The sequence below is a fragment of the Dendrobates tinctorius genome, unplaced genomic scaffold, assembly GCF_039654945.1.
Source record: "Dendrobates tinctorius isolate UK_male_01 unplaced genomic scaffold, ASM3965494v1 ptg000424l, whole genome shotgun sequence".
Lineage (NCBI taxonomy): Eukaryota > Metazoa > Chordata > Amphibia > Anura > Dendrobatidae > Dendrobates > Dendrobates tinctorius.
The window spans coordinates 259005-286414 of NW_027362088.1; the positions used below are offsets into that span (position 1 = coordinate 259005).

The 27410-nt window shown below is 50.1% G+C and overlaps 1 protein-coding gene across 1 annotated transcript in view; it reads right to left on the minus strand.

Moving 5' to 3' along the window:
- Nucleotides 1-27410, minus strand: part of ACAP1 (ArfGAP with coiled-coil, ankyrin repeat and PH domains 1) — a 316878-nt gene that overhangs the window by 145345 nt on the left and 144123 nt on the right. The window contains exons 13-14 of the mRNA XM_073564058.1: nt 11748-11859; nt 11491-11672 (exon numbers count right to left, since the gene is read on the minus strand). Coding sequence (XP_073420159.1) covers nt 11491-11672; nt 11748-11859 — 294 coding nt within the window. The remainder of the gene's footprint in view (nt 1-11490; nt 11673-11747; nt 11860-27410) is intronic.

Consider the following 27410-nt stretch of genomic DNA (forward strand, 5'->3'; position numbering starts at 1 on the left):
CCAAAAATACCTGGATGACCAGCCAATGCGGAGCAATGAACCTCAGACATCACTTTCCTCCTCCACTGGTCAGGAACATTCAACCTACCACTGGGACAATGCTCAGGCTTATCCTCATGAAACTTCTCCAGAGCACGTCTCAAATCAGGCGAGATGGCAGAAAGAACCACCCCCTCACCTAAGATGGTAGCAGGCTTGGTCACAATAGGAGAATCAGCCAAAAAACTCCTAGAGAGGGCATCAGCCTTAACGTTCTTAGTGCCTGGAAGAAAGGAGACCATAAAATCAAAACGTGTGAAAAAAAGGCCCACCTGGCCTGTCTCGGATTCAAGCGTTTAGCCGACTCAAGGTAGATCAATTTCTTGTGGTCAGTGAGGACCTCAACTTGATGTCTAGCTCCCTCCAACCAATGTCTCCACTCCCAAATGCCCATTTCATGGCTAACAATTCCCGATTCCCCACATCATAGTTGCGTTCAGAAGGAGAGAACTTTCGGGAAAAGAAGGCACTGTCATGTCTGCCATGTCTGTCATGTCTGCCATGTCTGTTTTCTCTCAAGAACTCTCGGAGCGATGTGCATGCGCATATCTTGTCTGCTATCCTGCTCGTTCCCTAGAGCAGTGTGCACACTCACCTGATGTCTGAGCTGCAGCATGCCTGCGTTACTGCTCTGTCTTCTGTGATCTTCTCATCATGTCTAGAATCTCTGATCAGGTGTCCCTGTCTGGATCCTGCACTGTCTGGTTCTGCAATCATCTCGTCATGTCTGGAACTCTGATCATGTGACTACGCTCTGTTATCCTGTGAATCTGTACCCGGAAGTGCTCCCCTGGTCCTGACCTGTAAGAGGAGGTGCTATGTCCTATATCAGGCCGCCCCTTCCTATGCTCAGGGCCTGAGTATTGTGTGGTGTCCCTGCATGGCTGCTTGGTCTGTGGGGCGCTCCCTCTATTCTGTGCCCTTGCACTCTGCTCTATCGTGCATCTATGCACACGCTCCGTGCTCGTATTCCGTCTCTGGTCTCGTTTCTTGTCTAGTGTTTGTCCTTCGTGCCATGTTCTGTCCCTGCTCTGCTTTGCCTTGTAGTCCTTGTTTGCTCTGCTTCTGTTCCGTGTTTCTGTCCTCGTGTCATGTCTTGCTCTGCTTTGTGGCTTCAGGTACCCTGCCTCTGTCTCTGTTTCTGGCGTGTTCTTACACGTGCAGGTCTCAGTCTCTGTACCATGTCTCTGACGTGTCTCCTCACACGTGCAGGCCTCTGCTCTGAACCTGTCCCTGGCGTGTCTCTACACGTGTATGCCTCTGCTCTGAACCTGTCCCTGGCATGTCTCTACACGTGCAGGCCTCTGCTCTGAACCTCCCCCTGGCGTGTCTCTACACGTGCAGGCCTCGCTCTGTACCCTGTCTAGTCCCAAGGTCCTTCCTTGGCCCGGCTCCGGGCTTCGGCCTACGCTCCGCTGCTAGACTGTCCCTGTCCCTGGCGTGTCTCTACACATGCAGGCCTCCGCTCTGAACCTCTCCCTGGCGTGTCTCTACACGTGCAGGCCTCGCTCTGTACCCTGTCTAGTCCCAAGGTCCTTCCTTCGCCCGGCTCTGGGCTTCGGCCTACGCTCCGCTGCTAGACTGTCCCTGTCCCTGGCATGCTCTTTGCATGCGCAGGTCTCTGCCTAGTTCTTTGTATTGTCCATGATGTTTCGTGCACCTTGCACATTTCGTACTAGGATTTGCCATGCTGTCTCGCATGTGGCTCTGTCCTGTACCCTTTGCCTAGCCCTGCCTTGTGGCTCCGTGCCTCCGTGCACGTGCCTGGTCGCCTGTGCCTACCTGGTGTGCCTCAGCCGTGCCGCCTCTAGCCGTGCTCGCCTGTGTGCCCCAGCCTTGCCCCGTCCAGTGCTATAGTGGTCTGGCTGCGTGGCCCCGCAGCGATGTCGCCTCTAGTCGTGCCTGCTTGCAACTGCCATCGTCAGTACCACCTGCCGGTGCTCCCAGCCATGGTCTCTGTGTTCCTTTGCACTCACGCTGGTTCTCGCACTGTGCCTTTTCGTGCTACTCTTGCACAAAGCCTTTGTCTCTTTTTGCTCTTCTCTGACCCTTAGTTCGCCTGCTGGATTCCATAACCTGCCGACCGCTGCCAGAGGTCCGGACCTAGATGACTGCGGCCTGATGTCCGGAGCTGATGTCCGTAGCCAGATACCTGGACCCTGTTGGTCGATGCCAGCATTTGGATTCCGATGCCACCGTACTCTTTGCCTCTCCCTGGCATGCCCCTTGGCATGCGCAGGCCACCGTCCTGTGAACCTGACCCGTCCCTGGCATGCCCCTCGGCATGCGCAGGTCTCTGTCCTGTGAACCTGACCCTGGCGTATCCGTTGACACGCACCATGTCACTAACGCTCTTGTTTCCTTGCATGGAACCCTGGCTAACTTCTGGATGTCCGGATCCTGCCGATCACCCTCTGAGCTACAGACCCTGATGCCCTGGTTGATCATGGACTGTTGTCCGGAGTCCGATGTCCGTGTACCATCTGCACGTTCCATGCCTGGACCTCGGCATGCCATTGCACACACCCTGTTTCATGATCTCTGTGTGTTCACGTTTGCTCCTGTTGCACCCTGAAGAGTTCCTCAAGTCTTGGACCTCGGCGTGCCCTTGCACGCACCTTGTCTTATGTTTTGTGTGTTCACGTTTTGCACCTGTTGTACCTGAAGTCTTCCTTAATGAAGTTTCTTTGAATTCACGACTCGTCTTGCCTTGTCTTGTTACCCTGAGCCGGCCGTCTGGTCCAGCAGCCGTGGTGGCTCACCCCCTTGGTCTTGCCCCTGACACTCCCTGTATAGGGGGTGGTTCTCACTAGGTCAGCTCGCCCTAGGTGGGTGGGTGCCACGGCCCAGAGGGTCCACTCTTTCTAAGAAGAACGACTCGGCGTAAGCTGACACTCGTCATAGGCACAGGGGTTCATTTTAGATGTTACAGGATCTTTTTGGGACAAAACAGCTCCTGCACCAGTCTCTGAAGCATCCACCTCCACCTGAAATGGAAGTGAGACATCGGGTTGTCGCAAAACCGGAGAAGAAGTGAACCTCCGCTTCAGCTCCTGAAAAGAAGAAACAGCCTCTGGAGACCAATTCAGCAAATCAGCACCCTTCTTAGTCAAATCAGTCAATGGTTTTTCAATAACAGAAAAATTGGCTATAAACCTTGGCCGGATCCATTTCAATAGTTGACGGAGACTAAATAAATCCCAAAAATGAAATCCTCTGTACACCAAAAAGACATTTCGATCCCTTAACATACAGGGAGTTTTCCCTCAAAATCCGGAACACAGTCCGAACATGTTCCACATGAGAGTCCCAATCCCTGGAAAAGATCAAAATATCATCCAGATAGATAATCAGAAACTTATCCACAAAATCCAGGAAAATATCATTCATGAAGCACTGGAAGACAGAAGGGGCATTAGTGAGCCCAAAAGGCATCACCAGTTACTCAAAATGTCCCACCGGAGTATTAAACGCTGTCTTCCATTCATCCCGTGCTTGATGCGAATAAGATTATACGCCCCCTGAGGTCAATCTTGGTAAACCAGCAAGCACCTTCAACTCTAGAAAATAGGTCAGAAATCAGGGGTAACGGATACTGATATTTAACAGTAATTTTGTTAAGGGAGTGATAGTCAATACAGGGCCTTAATGAACCATCCTTCTTGGCCACAAAAAAAAACCCAGAACGATGGTATCATGCAAATTATGCAACACCAAAAATCTGCAATTTTCTTGATGGTCTGGGGTGACCCGCATTACCACCTGGGTCCACCTGGGTCCAAAACTGAGGTTTATTCTTCGCCAAAGGAGTAGCATCAATACCCCTCAACGGAATAGGCGTCTGCAGGGGTGTCATAGGGAAACCACAACGTTTAGCAAAATCCAAATCCATTAGGTTTAAGGCCGCTCCTGAATCCACAAAGGCTTTAGCAGAAAATGTGGACAGGGAGCAGATCAGAGTAATTGCCAGAAGAAACTTAGGTTGTACACTGCCCACAGCAAATGTGTGTGCAAAACGTTTCTCTCGTCTAGGGCAGACAGAAATAATATGAGAGGCATCTCCACAGAAAAAACACAGCTTATTATGCCTTCTAAACTCCTGACGTTGCGCCCCAGGGCGAACACATTGCATAGGTTCAGACATTTGTTCAACAGGTAGCAACATTTCCCGTGTAATTTTACGTTTCCGTAGACGCCGATCAACCTGAATGGCTAATAACATAGAATCGTCAAGACCAGAGGGAACAGGAAATCCCACCATAGTATCTTTTACGGTTTCTGACAACCCCTTCCGAAAGAGAGCTGCCAATGCACCATCATTCCAAATGGTGAGGACCGCCCACTTTCGGAATTTTGGACAGTACAGTTCTGCAGAATCCTGACCCTGGCTCAATGCCAACAGGGTCTTTTCAGCTTGATCAATCGCATTAGGTTCATCATACAACAACCCCAAGGCTTGAAAGAATGCGTCCACATTAGTTAGAATAGGATCATCTGGTACTAAAGAAAACGTCCAATCTTGGGGATCGCCACGCAGCAAGGAGATTACAATTTTAACCTGCTGCGCAGAGCTCCCCGATGAGTTAGGCTTCAAGGCAAGAAATAATTTACAATTATTCTTAAAATTCAAAAATTTAGACCGATGCCCAAAAAACACATCAGGAGTAGGGATTTTTGGTTCAGCAGAGTGTGAATGAGCAAGAAAGGTGGAAATTCCTTGCACTTCAGCAGCAAGCTGCTCCACACGATCAGACAATTGCTTAAACTCCATCAGAAAAAAAAAATATTCCTCCTATGGCCTCAGAGAAAAAAAGAGGAAAAAATATACACACACGAAAAAAAAAATTCTGACACTTTTTTTTTTTTTTTTTTTTTTTAACAATTCCTTCCTGCTTTTGAGTACCCTAGAATCTGCGGTATGGCTGGTGATTCTGTTATGATTGAGTCCCCGAGGAGGAAAAAACAAAACACAAGCTCAGCCCAGAAAATCAGAGAGGTTGGAAACTAGCGGATTGCAGACCCCTAATCCTATCACACAACTAGCAGTAGCCGTGGAGTGTTCCTACGGTGATAATAGACACCTCGTCACAGCCGGAGATCTAAATAAGCCTAAAGAGAGAAAAGGGAAAAACTGACTGCCCCAGAGCAGACCCCAAAGCAATAAAGCAATAGGCAGCCCCCAACATATAATGACGGTGAAACGAGATGAAAACACTAACACAGATAGAAAGATAGGTTGAGCAAACAATGGGGCCCAAGCTAACTAAAAAGGACAGGACAGAAAAGCTGCTGTCTGCAATGCGATAAAACCCTGCTAAAAATATTACCAACACAACTGATAAGCAAAAAGGACCCTGAAGTCACTAGACTTCAAACCCTATATCAGCACTCAGAATATTCTGGAAGCAGAGCAAAGGAGAACACTGATCAAGGAATAAGAATCCAGCACACCCCCGGCCGGGGATGGCTGAACTCAAAAAACAAGGTAAACAAAACCAAAACTAATAAGTTCAATAGCAGAGCAAAAACTTATCTTTGGGAAGCAGGAATCAGACTGGTCTCCAAGAATCCAGCAGCGAAATCACCAGCCACTCAGAAGGGCGTAGGCTGCCTTATATCCAATCTGAAGTTCCTGTTACCCAGTCACAATCCACCTGATCAGGTGTTTGGTTTCTTTCATCCAAATCAGCCTCACTACCTTCCTTCACCAGAAGAGGGAAATGATCGGACACAAAAGGTGAATGCACAGATGAGCTCACAACAGACTGGGCTGAATCCCCATTTTTGTCTCTGATCAGTTGATCTCTTTTGCTCTGTCTTCAGAATATACCTGAATGCTGATATAGTGATTTGAAGTCTAGCGACTTCAGGGCCTTTTTCTATCAGACGTGTTGGACATTCTTTTTGGCAGGGTTTTTTGCGTGATTGCAGACAGCAGCTTTTCTTTCCTGTCCTTTCTAGTTAGGGAGGGCCCCATCGTTTGCTCAGCCTATCTTTCTACTTGTACCTGTGTTTTCATCTTGTTTCACCGTCATTATATGTTGGGGGCTGTCTATTGCTTTGGGGTCTGCTCTAGGGCAGTTTAGATTTTCCCTTTCTTTAGGCTTATTTAGTTCTCCAGCCATGACGAGGCGTCTAGGACCACCGTAAGCACGCTCCACAGCTACTGCTAGTTGTTGTGGATAGGATCAGGGGTCTGCAATCCGCTAGTTACCTACCTCTTTGGTTTTCTGGGCTTTGCTTGCTTTTTGTTTTTTCCTCCTCGGTGACTCATTCATAACAGGGTACGCTACGTGAAAATGCACGGCAGGGGGTACGCTACGTGAAAGTGCACGGCAGGGGGTTCGCTACATGAAAGTGTGGCACCCCTGAGGCTTCAGGAGCCACAGAGGTACTGCACCTTCTCCTAAGGTGTAGTGCCCCACCATCCAGGTAAGGTGGGAACTCCTGACCACGTTCCACATCTGCATTCCACACACAGGATAGTTCAGTGGGGCCACCTAACAGCTTCAGGCTGGGGGTTAGCAGAGCACCCCTTGTGGAACCCTGCTTCGTAACATGAGATGTGCTGGGAGGCGGGTGGAGTGAGATGATATAAAAGAGTGGGAAGAGTGAGAGTTAGGGGGTTAGTTGGAGAGAGGGAGAGAAGAGTGAAGATGGGTGTCTGAAAGACGTGCTGCAGCAGGTCCCAGTGATCTGGGCTGCTGGCACGAGAAAGACCAGCGAAAGAGACTGATAAGATTGATAACCTAACCTTCCGAGATAGAACAGATCGGAACTAAGGAAAATAGAAGGACGGTGGGAAGAAGGTTGAGAAAGAGAGAGAACCCTTCCAGTCCAGAGAGCGCAAAGGCCGGGGCCCGGTCCCCGAGGTTGATTGGATCTTTATGTCCGGCAACAGACACCGGAGGAGTAGTGAGCCGCTAACGCCTTGCTCCCATCATAGACTTGGGACACAACAGCAACTGAATAGAGAGCCGGGACGCAGTGAGGAGTCTACAGCTGTCTGTCATACAAGTAAAGAACACCTAGAGAGAGGCATTCCAGGGTAACTAAGCACTGGAGTGCTTCGCATCTTAAGGCGCATTGGAGGAGTCTTCAGGAAGGTACATGTTGGCGGAGTGTAGAAGGGAGAATCCTATCCTTCCTGGAGGTTGGCTGGAGCCCTGACCTGGAGAACACGGTACGGAGGCAGGCAGTTGTGTGAACTGCAAACAGTGAGTAAAGCTTTGGAACCGCATACTCTGGTGTCCTCCAGTTATTCCAGCACTGCTACACCTGGGTACCAGCCTCCATACCATTCTGCGCCCCTCCTCATCCATTGCACCTACACTGCCCTGGGACTACAGCTCCACCTGTGGGGAGCTACACCATCTCTGCTGCACCACACCATCAGTCCCAGCGGATCTGCATGCAGCGTTGGCTTACCATCTTACTTGCCAAACACCACGGGTGGCGTCACGAACTATTCATATAAACTCTAACACCATTAACATCACCGCCATTGATATTGGGCCCCCAGGGCCACTGACCGGGTCACCGCTGCTGTGACACATCATCCCCCTGACACCGGCCTGGTACCGAGTACCCGCTGCCCTGGGTGTGCGAGGGCGACCCATAAGTGCACAGCAGGGGGTACGCTACATGAAAGTGCACGGCAGGGGGTACGCTACAAAAAAGTGCACGGCAGGGGGTACGCTACATGAAAGTGCACGGCAGGGGGTACGCTACATGAAAGTGCACGGCAGGGGGTACGCTACATAAAAGTGCACGGCAGGGGGTACGCTACATAAAAGTGCATGGCAGGGGGTACGCTACATGAAAGTGCACGGCAGGGGGTACGCTACATGAAAGTGCACGGCAGGGGGTACGCTACAAAAAAGTGCACGGCAGGGGGTACTCTACATAAAAGTGCACAGCAGGGGGTACGTTACATGAAAGTGCACGACAGGGGGTACGCTACAAAAAAGTGCACGGCAGGGAGTACGCTACATGAAAGTGCACGGCAGGGGGTACGTTACATGAAAGTGCACGGCAGGGGGTACGTTACATGAAAGTGCGCGGCAGGGGGTACGTTACATGAAAGTGCACGGCAGGGGGTACGTTACATGAAAGTGCACGGCAGGGGGTACGTTACATGAAAGTGCACGGCAGGGGGTACGCTACATGAAAGTGCACGGCAGGGGGTACGCTACATGAAAGTGTATGGCAGGAGGTACGCTACATGAAAGTGTATGGCAGGAGGTACGCTACATGAAAGTGCACGGCAGGGGGTACGCTACATGAAAGTGTATGGCAGGAGGTACGCTACATGAAAGTGTATGGCAGGAGGTACGCTACATGAAAGTGCACGGCAGGGGGTACGCTACATGAAAGTGTATGGCAGGAGGTACGCTACATGAAAGTGCACGGCAGGGGGTACGCTACATGAAAGTGCACGGCAGGGGGTACGCTACATGAAAGTGTATGGCAGGAGGTACGCTACATGAAAGTGTATGGCAGGAGGTACGCTACATGAAAGTGTATGGCAGGAGGTACGTTACATGAAAGTGCACGGCAGGGGGTACGCTACATGAAAGTGCACAGCAGGGGGTACGCTACATGAAAGTGTATGGCAGGAGGTACGCTACATGAAAGTGTATGGCAGGAGGTACGCTACATGAAAGTGCACGGCAGGGGGTACGCTACATGAAAGTGCACGGCAGGGGGTACGCTACAAAAAAGTGCACGGCAGGGGGTACGCTACATGAAAGTGCACGGCAGGGGGTAAGCTACAAAAAAGTGCACGGCAGGGGGTACTCTACATAAAAGTGCACAGCAGGGGGTACGTTACATGAAAGTGCACGACAGGGGGTACGCTACAAAAAAGTGCACGGCAGGGAGTACGCTACATGAAAGTGCACGGCAGGGGGTACGTTACATGAAAGTGCACGGCAGGGGGTACGCTACAAAAAAGTGCACGTCAGGGGGTACACTACATAAAAGTGCACGGCAGGGGGTACGTTACATGAAAGTGCACGGCAGGGGGTACGTTACATGAAAGTGCACGGCAGGGGGTACGTTACATGAAAGTGCACGGCAGGGGGTACGTTACATGAAAGTGCACGGCAGGGGGTACGCTACAAAAAAGTGCACGTCAGGGGGTACACTACATAAAAGTGCACGGCAGGGGGTACGTTACATGAAAGTGCACGGCAGGGGGTACGTTACATGAAAGTGCACGGCAGGGGGTACGTTACATGAAAGTGCACGGCAGGGGGTACGTTACATGAAAGTGCACGGCAGGGGGTACGTTACATGAAAGTGCACGGCAGGGGGTACGTTACATGAAAGTGCACGGCAGGGGGTACGCTACATGAAAGTGCACGGCAGGGGGTACGCTACATGAAAGTGTATGGCAGGAGGTACGCTACATGAAAGTGCACGGCAGGGGGTACGCTACATGAAAGTGCACGGCGGGGGGTACGCTACATGAAAGTGTATGGCAGGAGGTACGCTACATGAAAGTGTATGGCAGGAGGTACGCTACATGAAAGTGTATGGCAGGAGGTACGTTACATGAAAGTGCACGGCAGGGGGTACGCTACATGAAAGTGCACAGCAGGGGGTACGCTACATGAAAGTGTATGGCAGGAGGTACGCTACATGAAAGTGCACGGCAGGGGGTACGCTACATGAAAGTGTATGGCAGGAGGTACGCTACATGAAAGTGCACGGCAGGGGGTATGCTACATGAAAGTGCACAGCAGGGGGTACGCTACATGAAAGTGTACGGCAGGGGGTACGCTACATGAAAGTGTACGGCAGGGGGTACGCTACATGAAAGTGTACGGCAGGGGGTACGCTACATGAAAGTGCACGGCAGGGGGTACGCTACGTGAAAGCGCACGGCAGGGGGTACGCTACGTGAAAGTGTACGGCAGGGGGTACGCTACGTGAAAGTGCACGGCAGGGGGTACGCTACGTGAAAGTGCACGGCAGGGGGTACGCTACGTGAAAGTGCACGGCAGGGGGTACGCTACATGAAAGTGCACGGCAGGGGGTACGCTACATGAAAGTGTACGGCAGGCGGTACGCTACATGAAAGTGCACGGCAGGCGGTACGCTACATGAAAGTACACGGCAGGGGGTGCGTTACATGAAAGTGCAGGGTCTGTGGCTTTTGGCATCTGCACTCTGTATATCCACTGTATATACGTGAAGGGTGAGACAAAGTCTACATATCCCAGTTAAAATTCCAGGTTCATCTAATGTAAACAATTCCTACTAAGACTCATTGCGGAACTTTTTCCACCTCTAATGCCGCCATAATGTGCAGAATTCATTATGGAATTTACTGAAATTTTTATGGGTGGTAAAAGACATAATGTGATTGCATAAATCTGCACACCCTGCAGTAATATGTTGTGCTGTCCCCTTTGAATGTCTGCCAGCGTTCAGTCTTTTGGGTCGGAGTCTATCAGCGCGGCACATCTAGAATTGGCGATCTGCCGGCTCTTCCTTTCAGCAGCTCCACTTCTGTCAGATTGCGGGGTCATCGCCCATGTACAGCGCCGTCCGCAGGTCACCCCATATTGCCCCTTGGGTCCAAGTCTGGGCATGGGCTGGCCAATTCCAGAACCTCCGTCTTCTTCTGGTGAAGCCGTTCTTCTTGCGATTGGAGGTCGCTGAGTGTCGTTGTCTGATGATAGGTGGATTTCATCTTCAGCTGTTTAGCAGAGGCCTAAAGATGTATAATTGCCTGATATTTGTCTGTCCATGATTCCCTCCCCCTTGTTAAAGCTCCAGCTGCTGAAAAACAACAGCCCCAGAGAACATTGCTGCCCCCACCATGCGTCACTGTGGGGATGGGGTCTTCTGCTGAGGCGCACTGTCAGCTTTGCATCTTTTGGAATTGCAGTAAAACGTTCCACCTCGGTCTCATCATAGAGAAGACGCGCCCCACGTGGATTTGGCCGACATGATGGAGGTTTTGGTAAAACATAGCCGGGCATGGATGTTTTTCTTGCCCCCCGACCTCAACATGTCCGGCATATGGAGAATACTGTGCTGTCCGCTGTTTACACCACACACAATGCAATTAAGAACATTTCAGCGAAATCTTCCGCGAACAGCAACACTTTGGGGCCGAGCGCAGACTGCAACGTAACGTGGGGGAAATGTGATTGGCTGGGACTAAACAACCTCAGCCCCGATTATAAGGAGGCGTGCACACTTCTGCAAACACATTATTGTGGTTTTGTCATTTCTATTTTCCCCTTAAAAAGATTTCAGCTTGTTTCACAATAGATTTGTACAAATTACGGGAAAATGATTCTCCTCGGTAGGATCGGAATATGAGGCAAAGCCTGGCATTTTACCCAGGGTGTGCAGACTTTATACGGATACAATGTGGTATACAGCCTCGTCACTGCCTCCTGTATCAGTAGGAGACCCCCAGAGGGTCTTTACCTGTGAATCCCGCTGCACTCGATGCATAGAGTGACCCCAAGGTTGATGCTCGCCCACTCTGGCTCTGCGGCCCGACAGTCACAGCACACGGCGTTCCCTGGGACTCTCAGCACCGTGTCTTGGGCGCACATCACCTTACCCTTCTGTTGTGCTGGAGCCTCGGATGGTGAGCGGGACAACCTCTGCGGAAAGCAAGCAGACAGGATGTATGAGAGCAGCAGTGGTCCATGTCTCCATCACTGGGCTGCAGGAATTACCAGGCTCCCGCTGTCCCTTCTAGGTTCACTGTAGGCCGTAGTGATGCTCTTCTGAACAGCACTGACCCACAAGTCCAAGACGCGTTCCGACTCCGCCTGGAGCATGCATGACCTAGAAAACAGGACCCATGACCATCAGACTCCTGTCATGATGGTTCTTCTATCAATCGTCACATGTAGAGATACAATGGTGAGGAGCCATGCCTGACCCTGTGCATGTAGAGAAACAATGGTGTGGAGCCATCCCTGACCCTGTACATGTAGAGATACAATGGTGAGGAGCAGTCCCTGACCCTGTGCATGTAGAGATACAATGGTGTGGAGCCATCCCTGACCCTGTACATGTAGAGATACAATGGTGAGGAGCAGTCCCTGACCCTGTGCATGTAGAGATACAATGGTGTGGAGCCATCCCTGACCCTGTACATGTAGAGATACAATGGTGAGGAGCAGTGCCTGACCCTGTACATGTAGAGATACAATGGTGAGGAGCAGTCCCTGACCCTGTATGTGTAGAGATACAATGGTGAGGAGCAGCCCCTGACCCTGTACATGTAGAGATACAATGGTGAGGAGCAGCCCCTGACCCTGTATATGTAAAGATACAATGGTGAGGAGCAGTCCCTGACCCTGTACATGTAGAGACACAATGGTGAGGAGCAGTCCCTGACCCTGTATATGTAAAGATACAATGGTGAGGAGCAGTCCCTGACCCTGTACATGTAGAGATACAATGGTGAGGAGCAACCCCTGACCCTGTACATGTAGAGATACAATGGTGAGGAGCAGCCCCTGACCCTGTACATGTAGAGATACAATGGTGAGGAGCAGCCCCTGACCCTGTATATGTAAAGATACAATAGTGAGGAGCAACCCCTGACCCTGTACATGTAGAGATACAATGGTGAGGAGCAGTGCCTGACCCTGTACATGTAGAGATACAATCGTGAGGAGCAGCCCCTGACCCTGTATATGTAAAGATATAATGGTGAGGAGCAGTCCCTGACCCTGTACATGTAGAGATACAATGGTGAGGAGCAGTCCCTGACCCTGTATATGTAAAGATACAATGGTGAGGAGCAGTCCCTGACCCTGTACATGTAGAGATACAATGGTGAGGAGCAGTCCCTGACCCTGTACATGTAAAGATACAATGGTGTGGAGCCATCCCTGACCCTGTACATGTAGAGATACAATGGTGAGGAGCAGTGCCTGACCCTGTACATGTAGAGATACAATCGTGAGGAGCAGCCCCTGACCCTGTATATGTAAAGATACAATGGTGAGGAGCAGTCCCTGACCCTGTACATGTAGAGATACAATGGTGAGGAGCAGTCCCTGACCCTGTACATGTAGAGATACAATGGTGAGGAGCAGTCCCTGACCCTGTATATGTAAAGATACAATGGTGAGGAGCAGTCCCTGACCCTGTACATGTAGAGATACAATGGTGAGGAGCAGTCCCTGACCCTGTACATGTAAAGATACAATGGTGTGGAGCCATCCCTGACCCTGTACATGTAGAGATACAATGGTGAGGAGCCATCACTGACCCTGTACATGTAGAGATACAATGGTGAGGAGCCGTCCCTGACCCTGTACATGTAGAGATACAATAGTGAGAAGCAGTCCCTGACCCTGTACATGTAGAGATACAATGGTGAGGAGCCATCACTGACCCTGTACATGTAGAGATACAATGGTGAGGAGCCATCCCTGACAATGTACATGTAGAGATACAATGGTGAGGAGCCATCCCTGACCCTGTGCATGTAGAGATACAATGGTGAGGAGCAGCCCCTGACCCTGTGCATGTAGAGATACAATGGTGAGGAGCAGCCCCTGACCCTGTGCATGTAGAGATACAATGGTGAGGAGCAGTCCCTGACCCTGTACACGTAGAAATACAATGGTGAGGAGCAGCCCCTGACCCTGTACATGTAGAGATACAATGGTGAGGAGCAGCCCCTGACCCTGTACATGTAGAGATACAATGGTGAGGAGCAGTCCCTGACCCTGTATATGTAAAGATACAATGGTGAGGAGCAGACCCTGACCCTGTACATGTAGAGATGCAATGGTGAGGAGCAGTCCCTGACCCTGTATATGTAAAGATACAATGGTGAGGAGCAGTCCCTGACCCTGTACATGTAGAGATACAATAGTGAGGAGGAGCCGCTGACCCTGTACATGTAGAGATACAATGGTGAGGAGCAGTCCCTGACCCTGTATATGTAAAGATACAATGGTGAGGAGCAGTCCCTGACCCTGTATATGTAAAGATACAATGGTGAGGAGCCGTCCCTGACCCTGTACATGTAGAGATACAATAGTGAGAAGCAGTCCCTGACCCTGTACATGTAGAGATACAATGGTGAGGAGCCATCACTGACCCTGTACATGTAGAGATACAATGGTGAGGAGCAGCCCCTAACCCTGTACATGTAGAGATACAATGGTGAGGAGCAGCCCCTGACCCTGTACATGTAGAGATACAATGGTGAGGAGCAGTCCCTGACCCTGTACATGTAGAGATACAATGGTGAGGAGCCATCCCTGACCCTGTGCATGTAGAGATACAATGGTGAGGAACAGCCCCTGACCCTGTGCATGAAGAGATACAATGGTGAGGAGCAGCCCCTGACCCTGTACATGTAGAGATACAATGGTGAGGAGCAGTCCCTGACCCTGTACATGTAGAGATACAATGGTGAGGAGCAGTCCCTGACCCTGTACATGTAGAGATACAATGGTGAGGAGCAGTCCCTGAATGTACTTGTAGAGATACAATGGTGAGGAGCAGCCCCTGATCCTGTACATGTAGAGATACAATGGTGAGGAGCAGCCCCTGACCCTGTACATGTAGAGATACAATGGTGAGGAGCAGTCCCTGACCCTGTATATGTAAAGATACAATGGTGAGGAGCAGCCCCTGACCCTGTACATGTAGAGATACAATGGTGAGGAGCAGTCCCTGACCCTGTATATGTAAAGATACAATGGTGAGGAGCAGTCCCTGACCCTGTACATGTAGAGATACAATAGTGAGGAGCAGCCGCTGACCCTGTACATGTAGAGATACAATGGTGAGGAGCAGCCCCTGACCCTGTACATGTAGAGATACAATGGTGAGGAGCCATCACTGACCCTGTACATGTAGAGATACAATGGTGAGGAGCCATCCCTGACCCTGTACATGTAGAGATACAATGGTGAGGAGCCATCCCTGACCCTGTACATGTAGAGAAAAAATGGTGAGGAGCCATCCCTTACCCTGTACATGTAGAGATACAATGGTGAGGAGCAACCCCTGACCCTGTACATGTAGAGATACAATGGTGAGGAGCAGCCCCTGACCCTGTACATGTAGAGATACAATGGTGAGGAGCAGCCCCTCACCCTGTATATGTAAAGATACAATGGTGAGGAGCAACCCCTGACCCTGTACATGTAGAGATACAATGGTGAGGAGCAGTGCCTGACCCTGTACATGTAGAGATACAATCGTGAGGAGCAGCCCCTGACCCTGTACATGTAGAGATACAATGGTGAGGAGCAGCCCCTGACCCTGTACATGTAGAGATACAATGGTGTGGAGCAGTCCCTGACCCTGTATATGTAAAGATACAATGGTGAGGAGCAGTCCCTGACCCTGTACATGTAGAGATACAATGGTGAGGAGCAACCCCTGACCCTGTACATGTAGAGATACAATGGTGAGGAGCAGCCCCTGACCCTGTACATGTAGAGATACAATGGTGAGGAGCAGTCCCTGACCCTGTATATGTAAAGATACAATGGTGAGGAGCAGTCCCTGACCCTGTACATGTAGAGATACAATGGTGAGGAGCAACCCCTGACCCTGTACATGTAGAGATACAATGGTGAGGAGCAGCCCCTGACCCTGTACATGTAGAGATACAATGGTGAGGAGCAGCCCCTGACCCTGTATATGTAAAGATACAATGGTGAGGAGCAGTCCCTGACCCTGTACATGTAGAGATACAATGGTGAGGAGCAGTCCCTGACCCTGTATATGTAAAGATACAATGGTGAGGAGCAGTCCCTGACCCTGTACATGTAGAGATACAATGGTGAGGAGCAGTCCCTGACCCTGTACATGTAAAGATACAATGGTGTGGAGCCATCCCTGACCCTGTACATGTAGAGATACAATGGTGAGGAGCCATCACTGACCCTGTACATGTAGAGATACAATGGTGAGGAGCCATCACTGACCCTGTACATGTAGAGATACAATGGTGAGGAGCCGTCCCTGACCCTGTACATGTAGAGATACAATAGTGAGAAGCAGTCCCTGACCCTGTACAAGTAGAGATACAATGGTGAGGAGCCATCACTGACCCTGTACATGTAGAGATACAATGTTGAGGAGCCGTCCCTGACCCTGTACATGTAGAGATACAATAGTGAGAAGCAGTCCCTGACCCTGTACATGTAGAGATACAATGGTGAGGAGCCATCACTGACCCTGTACATGTAGAGATACAATGGTGAGGAGCCATCCCTGACCATGTACATGTAGAGATACAATGGTGAGGAGCAGCCCCTGACCCTGTACATGTAGAGATACAATGGTGAGGAGCCATCCCTGACCCTGTGCATGTAGAGATACAATGGTGAGGAGCAGCCCCTGACCCTGTGCATGTAGAGATACAATGGTGAGGAGCAGCCCCTGACCCTGTGCATGTAGAGATACAATGGTGAGGAGCAGTCCCTGACCCTGTACATGTAGAGATACAATGGTGAGGAGCAGCCCCTGACCCTGTACATGTAGAGATACAATGGTGAGGAGCAGCCCCTGACCCTGTATATGTAAAGATACAATGGTGAGGAGCAGTCCCTGACCCTGTACATGTAGAGATACAATGGTGAGGAGCAGTCCCTGACCCTGTACGTGTAGAGATACAATGGTGAGGAGCAGCCCCTGACCCTGTACATGTAGAGATACAATGGTGAGGAGCAGCTCCTGACCCTGTACATGTAGAGATACAATGGTGAGGAGCAGTCCCTGACCCTGTATATGTAAAGATACAATGGTGAGGAGCAGCCCCTGACCCTGTACATGTAGACATACAATGGTGAGGAGCAGTCCCTGACCCTGTATATGTAAAGATACAATGGTGAGGAGCAGTCCCTGACCCTGTACATGTAGAGATACAATAGTGAGGAGCAGCCGCTGACCCTGTACATGTAAAGATACAATGGTGAGGAGCAGTCCCTGACCCTGTATATGTAAAGATACAATGGTGAGGAGCAGCCCCTGACCCTGTACATGTAGACATACAATGGTGAGGAGCAGTCCCTGACCCTGTATATGTAAAGATACAATGGTGAGGAGCAGTCCCTGACCCTGTATATGTAAAGATACAATGGTGAGGAGCAGCCCCTGACCCTGTACATGTAGAGATACAATGGTGAGGAGCAGTCCCTGACCCTGTATATGTAAAGATACAATGGTGAGGAGCCGTCCCTGACCCTGTACATGTAGAGATACAATAGTGAGAAGCAGTCCCTGACCCTGTACATGTAGAGATACAATGGTGAGGAGCCATCACTGACCCTGTACATGTAGAGATACAATGGTGAGGAGCAGCCCCTGACCCTGTACATGTAGAGATACAATGGTGAGGAGCAGTCCCTGACCCTGTACATGTAGAGATACAATGGTAAGGAGCCATCCCTGACCCTGTGCATGTAGAGATACAATGGTGAGGAGCAGCCCCTGACCCTGTGCATGTAGAGATACAATGGTGAGGAGCAGTCCCTGACCCTGTACATGTAGAGATACAATGGTGAGGAGCAGTCCCTGACCCTGTACATGTAGAGATACAATGGTGAGGAGCAGTCCCTGAATGTACTTGTAGAGATACAATGGTGAGGAGCAGCCCCTGACCCTGTACATGTAGAGATACAATGGTGAGGAGCAGCCCCTGACCCTGTACATGTAGAGATACAATGGTGAGGAGCAGCCCCTGACCCTGTACATGTAGAGATACAATGGTGAGGAGCAGTCCCTGACCCTGTATATGTAAAGATACAATGGTGAGGAGCAGCCTCTGACCCTGTACATGTAGAGATACAATGGTGAGGAGCAGTCCCTGACCCTGTATATGTAAAGATACAATGGTGAGGAGCAGTCCCTGACCCTGTACATGTAGAGATACAATAGTGAGGAGCAGCCGCTGACCCTGTACATGTAGAGATACAATGGTGAGGAGCAGCCCCTGACCCTGTACATGTAGAGATACAATGGTGAGGAGCCATCACTGACCCTGTACATGTAGAGATACAATGGTGAGGAGCCATCCCTGACCCTGTACATGTAGAGATACAATGGTGAGGAGCCATCCCTGACCCTGTACATGTAGAGAAAAAATGGTGAGGAGCCATCCCTTACCCTGTACATGTAGAGATACAATGGTGAGGAGCCATCCCTGACCCTGTACATGTAGAGATACAATGGTGAGGAGCAGTCCCTGACCCTGTATATGTAAAGATACAATGGTGAGGAGCAGTCCCTGACCCTGTACATGTAGAGATACAATGGTGAGGAGCCATCCCTGACCCTGTGCATGTAGAGATACAATGGTGAGGAGCAGCCCCTGACCCTGTGCATGTAGAGATACAATGGTGAGGAGCAGCCCCTGACCCTGTATATGTAGAGATACAATGCTGAGGAGCCATCCCTGACCCTGTACATGTAGAGATACAATGGTGAGGAGCAGCCCCTGACCCTGTACATATAGAGATACAATGGTGAGGATCCATCCCTGACCCTGTACATGTAGAGATACAATGGTGAGGAGCAGCCCTGACCCTATACATGTAGAGATACAATGGTGAGGAGCAGTCCCTGACCCTCTACTTGTAGAGATACAATGGTGAGGAACAGCCCCTGACCCTGTACATGTAGAGATACAATGGTGAGGAGCAGCCCCTGACCCTGTACATGTAGAGATATAATGGTGGGGAGCAGCCCCTGACCCTGTATATGTAGAGATACAATGGTGAGGAGCCATCCCTGACCTTGTACATGTAGAGATACAATGGTGAGGAGCAGTCCCTGACCCTGTACATGAAGAGATACAATGGTGAGGAGCAGCCCCTGACCCTGTACATGTAGAGATACAATGGTGAGGAGCAGCCCCTGACCCTGATCATGTAGAGATACAATGGTGAGGAGCCATCACTGACCCTGTACATGTAGAGATACAATGGTGAGGAGCAGTCACTGACCCTGTGCATGTAGAGATACAATGGTGAGGAGCCATCCCTGACCCTGTACATGTAGAGATGCAATGGTGAGGAGCCATCCCTGACCCTGTACATGTAGAGAAAAAATGGTGAGGAGCCATCCCTTACCCTGTACATGTAGAGATACAATGGTGAGGAGCCATCCGTGACGCTGTACATGTAGAGATACAATGGTGAGGAGCCATCCCTGACCCTGTACATGTAGAGATACAATGGTGAGGAGCAGCCCCTGACCCTGTAAGTATAGAGATAGAATGGTAAGGAGCAGTCCCTGACCCTGTACAAGTAGAGATACAATGGTGAGGAGCCATCCCTGACCCTGTACATGTAGAGATACAATGCTGAGGAGCCATCCCTGACCTTGTACATGTAGAGATACAATGGTGAGGAGCAGTCCCTGACCCTGTACATGTACAGATACAATGGTGAGGAGCCAACCCTGACCCTGTACATGTAGAGATACAATGGTGAGGGGCTGTCCCTGACCCTGTACATGTAGAGATACAATGGTGAGGAGCAGTCCCTGACCCTGTACATGAAGAGATACAATGGTGAGGAGCAGTCCCTTACCCTGTACATGTAGAGATACAATGGTGAGGAGCAGTCCCTGACCCTGTACATGTACAGATACAATGGTGAGGAGCCAACCCTGACCCTGTACATGTAGAGATACAATGGTGAGGGGCTGTCCCTGACCCTGTTCATGTAGAGATACAATGGTGAGGAGCAGTCCCTGACCCTGTACATGAAGAGATACAATGGTTAGGAGCAGCTCCTGACCCTGTACATGTAGAGATACAATGGTGAGGAGCCATCCTTGACTCTATACATGTAGAGATACAATGGTGAGTAGCAGCCGCTGACCGTGTACATGTAGAGATACAATGGTGAGGAGCAATCCTTGACCCCGTGCATGTAGAGATAAAACGGTGTGGAGCCTTACCTGACCCTGTACATGTAGAGATACAATGGTGAGTAGCCATCACTGACCCTGTACATGAAGAGATACAATGGTGAGGAGCCATCCCTGACCCTGTACATGTAGAGATACAATGGTGAGGAGCCATCCCTGACCCTGTACATGTAGAGATACAATGGTGAGGAGCCATCCCTGACCCTATACATGTAAAGATGCAATGGTGAGGAGCAGTCTCTGACCCTGTACATGTAGAGATACAATGGTGAGGAGCAGCCCCTGACCCTGTACATGTAGAGATACAATGGTGAGGAGCAGTCCCTGACCCTGTACATGAAGAGATACAATGGTGAGGAGCAGCCCCGACCCTGTACATGTAGAGATACAATGGTGAGGAGCAGCCCCTGACCCTGTACATGTAGAGATACAAAGGTGAGGAGCAGTGCCTGACCCTGTGCATGTAGAGATACAATGGTGTGGAGCCATCCCTGACCCTGTACATGTAGAGATACAATGGTGAGGAGCCATCTCTGACCCTATACATATAGAGATACAATGGTGAGGAGCCATCCCTGACCCTGTACATGTAGAGATGCAATGGTGAGGAGCCATCCCTGACCCTGTACATGTAGAGATACAATGGAGAGTAGCTGCTGCTGACCGTGTACATGTAGAGATAAAATGCTGAGAAGCCATCCCTGACCCTGTACATGTAGAGATACAATGGTGTGGAGCAGTCCCTGACCCTGTACATGTAGAGATACAATGGTGAGGAGCAGTCCCTGAACCTGTACATGTAGAGATACAATGGTGAGTAGCCATCCCTGACCCTATACATGTAAAGATACAATGGTGAGGAGCAGTCCCTGACCCTGTACATGTAGAGATACAATGGTGAGGAGCCATCCTTGACCCTGTACATGTAGAGATACAATGGTGAGGAGCAGTGCCTGACCCTGTACATGTAGAGATACAATGGTGAGGAACAGCCCCTGACCCTGTAAATGTAGAGATACAATGGTGAGGAGCCATCCCTGACCCTGTGCATGCAGAGATAAAACGGTGTGGAGCCTGACCTGACCCTCTACATGTTGAGATATAATGGTGAGGAGCCATCCCTGACCCTGTACATGTAGAGATACAATGGTGAGTAGCCATCCCTGACCCTGTACATGTAGAGATACAATGGTGAGTAGCCATCCCTGACCCTGTGCATGTAGAGATACAATGGTGAGGAGCCATCCGTGACCCTATACATGTAAAGATACAATGGTAAGGAGCAGTCCCTGACCCTGTACAAGTAGAGATACAATGGTGAGGAGCCATCCCTGACCCTATACATGTAAAGATACAATGGTGAGGAGCAGTCCCTGACCCTGTACATGTAGAGATACAATGGTGAAGAGCCATCCCTGACCCTGTACATGTAGAGATACAATGGTGAGGAGCCGTCCCTGACCCTCTACTTGTAGAGATACAATGGTGAGGAGCCGTCCCTGACCCTGTACATGTAGAGATACAATGGTGAGGAGCAGTCCCTGACCTTGTACAAGTAGAGATACAATGGTGAGGAGCAGCCCCTGACCCTGTACATGTAGAGATACAATGGTGAGGAGCAGCCCCTGATCCTGTACATGTAGAGATACAATGGTGAGGAGCCATCCCTAACCCTGTGCATGTAGAGATACAATGGTGAGGAGCAGCCCCTGACCCTGTACATGTAGAGATATAATGGTGGGGAGCAGCCCCTGACCCTGTATATGTAGAGATACAATGGTGAGGAGCCATCCCTGACCTTGTAAATGTAGAGATACAATGGTGAGGAGCCGTCCCTGACCCTGTACATGTAGAGATACAATGGTGAGGAGCAGTCCCTGACCCTGTACATGTAGAGATACAATGGTGAGGAGCAGCCCTGACCCTGTACATGTAGAGATACAATGGTGAGGAGCAACCCCTGACCCTGTACATGTAGAGATACAATGGTGAGGAGCAGTGCCTGACCCTGTACATGTAGAGATACAATGGTGAGGAGCCATCCCTGACCCTGTACATGTAGAGATACAATAGTGAGGAGCAGCCGCTGACCCTGTACATGTAGAGATACAATGGTGAGGAGCAGTCCCTGACCCTGTATATGTAAAGATACAATGGTGAGGAGCAGTCCCTGACCCTGTACATGTAGAGATACAATGGTGAGGAGCAGTCCCTGACCCTGTATATGTAAAGATACAATGGTGAGGAGCAGCCCCTGACCCTGTACATGTAGACATACAATGGTGAGGAGCAGTCCCTGACCCTGTATATGTAAAGATACAATGGTGAGGAGCAGTCCCTGACCCTGTACATGTAGAGATACAATAGTGAGGAGCAGCCGCTGACCCTGTACATGTAGAGATACAATGGTGAGGAGCAGTCCCTGACCCTGTATATGTAAAGATACAATGGTGAGGAGCAGCCCCTGACCCTGTACATGTAGAGATACAATGGTGAGGAGCAGTCCCTGACCCTGTATATGTAAAGATACAATGGTGAGGAGCCGTCCCTGACCCTGTACATGTAGAGATACAATAGTGAGAAGCAGTCCCTGACCCTGTACATGTAGAGATACAATGGTGAGGAGCCATCACTGACCCTGTACATGTAGAGATACAATGGTGAGGAGCAGCCCCTGACCCTGTACATGTAGAGATACAATGGTGAGGAGCAGTCCCTGACCCTGTACATGTAGAGATACAATGGTAAGGAGCCATCCCTGACCCTGTGCATGTAGAGATACAATGGTGAGGAGCAGCCCCTGACCCTGTGCATGTAGAGATACAATGGTGAGGAGCAGTCCCTGACCCTGTACATGTAGAGATACAATGGTGAGGAGCAGTCCCTGACCCTGTACATGTAGAGATACAATGGTGAGGAGCAGTCCCTGAATGTACTTGTAGAGATACAATGGTGAGGAGCAGCCCCTGACCCTGTACATGTAGAGATACAATGGTGAGGAGCAGCCCCTGACCCTGTACATGTAGAGATACAATGGTGAGGAGCAGCCCCTGACCCTGTACATGTAGAGATACAATGGTGAGGAGCAGTCCCTGACCCTGTATATGTAAAGATACAATGGTGAGGAGCAGCCTCTGACCCTGTACATGTAGAGATACAATGGTGAGGAGCAGTCCCTGACCCTGTATATGTAAAGATACAATGGTGAGGAGCAGTCCCTGACCCTGTACATGTTGAGATACAATAGTGAGGAGCAGCCGCTGACCCTGTACATGTAGAGATACAATGGTGAGGAGCAGCCCCTGACCCTGTACATGTAGAGATACAATGGTGAGGAGCCATCACTGACCCTGTACATGTAGAGATACAATGGTGAGGAGCCATCCCTGACCCTGTACATGTAGAGATACAATGGTGAGGAGCCATCCCTGACCCTGTACATGTAGAGAAAAAATGGTGAGGAGCCATCCCTTACCCTGTACATGTAGAGATACAATGGTGAGGAGCCATCCCTGACCCTGTACATGTAGAGATACAATGGTGAGGAGCAGTCCCTGACCCTGTATATGTAAAGATACAATGGTGAGGAGCAGTCCCTGACCCTGTACATGTAGAGATACAATGGTGAGGAGCCATCCCTGACCCTGTGCATGTAGAGATACAATGGTGAGGAGCAGCCCCTGACCCTGTGCATGTAGAGATACAATGGTGAGGAGCAGCCCCTGACCCTGTATATGTAGAGATACAATGCTGAGGAGCCATCCCTGACCCTGTACATGTAGAGATACAATGGTGAGGAGCAGCCCCTGACCCTGTACATATAGAGATACAATGGTGAGGATCCATCCCTGACCCTGTACATGTAGAGATACAATGGTGAGGAGCAGCCCTGACCCTATACATGTAGAGATACAATGGTGAGGAGCAGTCCCTGACCCTCTACTTGTAGAGATACAATGGTGAGGAACAGCCCCTGACCCTGTACATGTAGAGATACAATGGTGAGGAGCAGCCCCTGACCCTGTACATGTAGAGATATAATGGTGGGGAGCAGCCCCTGACCCTGTATATGTAGAGATACAATGGTAAGGAGCCATCCCTGACCTTGTACATGTAGAGATACAATGGTGAGGAGCAGTCCCTGACCCTGTACATGAAGAGATACAATGGTGAGGAGCAGCCCCTGACCCTGTACATGTAGAGATACAATGGTGAGGAGCAGCCCCTGACCCTGATCATGTAGAGATACAATGGTGAGGAGCCATCACTGACCCTGTACATGTAGAGATACAATGGTGAGGAGCAGTCACTGACCCTGTGCATGTAGAGATACAATGGTGAGGAGCCATCCGTGACGCTGTACATGTAGAGATACAATGGTGAGGAGCCATCCCTGACCCTGTACATGTAGAGATACAATGGTGAGGAGCAGCCCCTGACCCTGTAAGTGTAGAGATAGAATGGTAAGGAGCAGTCCCTGACCCTGTACAAGTAGAGATACAATGGTGAGGAGCCATCCCTGACCCTGTACATGTAGAGATACAATGCTGAGGAGCCATCCCTGACCTTGTACATGTAGAGATACAATGGTGAGGAGCAGTCCCTGACCCTGTACATGTACAGATACAATGGTGAGGAGCCAACCCTGACCCTGTACATGTAGAGATACAATGGTGAGGGGCTGTCCCTGACCCTGTACATGTAGAGATACAATGGTGAGGAGCAGTCCCTGACCCTGTACATGAAGAGATACAATGGTGAGGAGCAGTCCCTTACCCTGTACATGTAGAGATACAATGGTGAGGAGCAGTCCCTGACCCTGTACATGTACAGATACAATGGTGAGGAGCCAACCCTGACCCTGTACATGTAGAGATACAATGGTGAGGGGCTGTCCCTGACCCTGTTCATGTAGAGATACAATGGTGAGGAGCAGTCCCTGACCCTGTACATGAAGAGATACAATGGTTAGGAGCAGCTCCTGACCCTGTACATGTAGAGATACAATGGTGAGGAGCCATCCTTGACTCTATACATGTAGAGATACAATGGTGAGTAGCAGCCGCTGACCGTGTACATGTAGAGATACAATGGTGAGGAGCCATCCTTGACCCCGTGCATGTAGAGATAAAACGGTGTGGAGCCTTACCTGACCCTGTACATGTAGAGATACAATGGTGAGTAGCCATCACTGACCCTGTACATGAAGAGATACAATGGTGAGGAGCCATCCCTGACCCTGTACATGTAGAGATACAATGGTGAGGAGCCATCCCTGACCCTGTACATGTAGAGATACAATGGTGAGGAGCCATCCCTGACCCTATACATGTAAAGATGCAATGGTGAGGAGCAGTCTCTGACCCTGTACATGTAGAGATACAATGGTGAGGAGCAGCCCCTGACCCTGTACATGTAGAGATACAATGGTGAGGAGCAGTCCCTGACCCTGTACATGAAGAGATACAATGGTGAGGAGCAGCCCCGACCCTGTACATGTAGAGATACAATGGTGAGGAGCAGCCCCTGACCCTGTACATGTAGAGATACAATGGTGAGGAGCAGTGCCTGACCCTGTGCATGTAGAGATACAATGGTGTGGAGCCATCCCTGACCCTGTACATGTAGAGATACAATGGTGAGGAGCCATCTCTGACCCTATACATATAGAGATACAATGGTGAGGAGCCATCCCTGACCCTGTACATGTAGAGATGCAATGGTGAGGAGCCATCCCTGACCCTGTACATGTAGAGATACAATGGAGAGTAGCTGCTGCTGACCGTGTACATGTAGAGATAAAATGGTGAGAAGCCATCCCTGACCCTGTACATGTAGAGATACAATGGTGTGGAGCAGTCCCTGACCCTGTACATGTAGAGATACAATGGTGAGGAGCAGTCCCTGAACCTGTACATGTAGAGATACAATGGTGAGTAGCCATCCCTGACCCTATACATGTAAAGATACAATGGTGAGGAGCAGTCCCTGACCCTGTACATGTAGAGATACAATGGTGAGGAGCCATCCTTGACCCTGTACATGTAGAGATACAATGGTGAGGAGCAGTGCCTGACCCTGTACATGTAGAGATACAATGGTGAGGAACAGCCCCTGACCCTGTAAATGTAGAGATACAATGGTGAGGAGCCATCCCTGACCCTGTGCATGTAGAGATAAAACGGTGTGGAGCCTGACCTGACCCTGTACATGTTGAGATATAATGGTGAGGAGCCATCCCTGACCCTGTACATGTAGAGATACAATGGTGAGTAGCCATCCCTGACCCTGTACATGTAGAGATACAATGGTGAGTAGCCATCCCTGACCCTGTGCATGTAGAGATACAATGGTGAGGAGCCATCCGTGACCCTATACATGTAAAGATACAATGGTAAGGAGCAGTCCCTGACCCTGTACAAGTAGAGATACAATGGTGAGGAGCCATCCCTGACCCTATACATGTAAAGATACAATGGTGAGGAGCAGTCCCTGACCCTGTACATGTAGAGATACAATGGTGAAGAGCCATCCCTGACCCTGTACATGTAGAGATACAATGGTGAGGAGCCGTCCCTGACCCTCTACTTGTAGAGATACAATGGTGAGGAGCCGTCCCTGACCCTGTACATGTAGAGATACAATGGTGAGGAGCAGTCCCTGACCCTGTACAAGTAGAGATACAATGGTGAGGAGCAGCCCCTGACCCTGTACATGTAGAGATACAATGGTGAGGAGCAGCCCCTGATCCTGTACATGTAGAGATACAATGGTGAGGAGCCATCCCTAACCCTGTGCATGTAGAGATACAATGGTGAGGAGCAGCCCCTGACCCTGTACATGTAGAGATACAATGGTGAGGAGCAGCCCCTGACCCTGTACATGTAGAGATACAATGGTGAGGAGCCATCCCTGACCCTATACATGTAAAGATACAATGGTGAGGAGCAGTCCCTGACCCTGTACATGTAGAGATACAATGGTGAGGAGCAGTGCCTGACCCTGTACATGTAGAGATACAATGGTGAGGAGCAGTGCCTGACCCTGTACATGTAGAGATACAATGGTGAGGAGCAGTGCCTGACCCTGTACATGTAGAGATACAGTGGTGAGGAGCAGCCCCTGACCCTGTGCATGTAGAGATACAATGGTGAGGAGCAGTGCCTGACCCTGTACATGTAGAGATACAATGGTGAGGAGCAGTCACTGACCCTGTACATGTAGAGATACAATGGTGAGGAGCAGCCCCTGACCCTGTGCATGTAGAGATACAATGGTGAGGAGCAGCCCCTGACCCTGTACATGTAGAGATACAATGGTGAGGAGCAGTGCCTGACCCTGTACATGTAGAGATACAATGGTGAGGAGCCATCCCTGACCCTGTACATGTAGAGATACAATGGTGAGGAGCCATCCCTGACCCTGTACATGTAGAGATACAATGGTGAGGAGCCATCCCTGACCCTGTACAT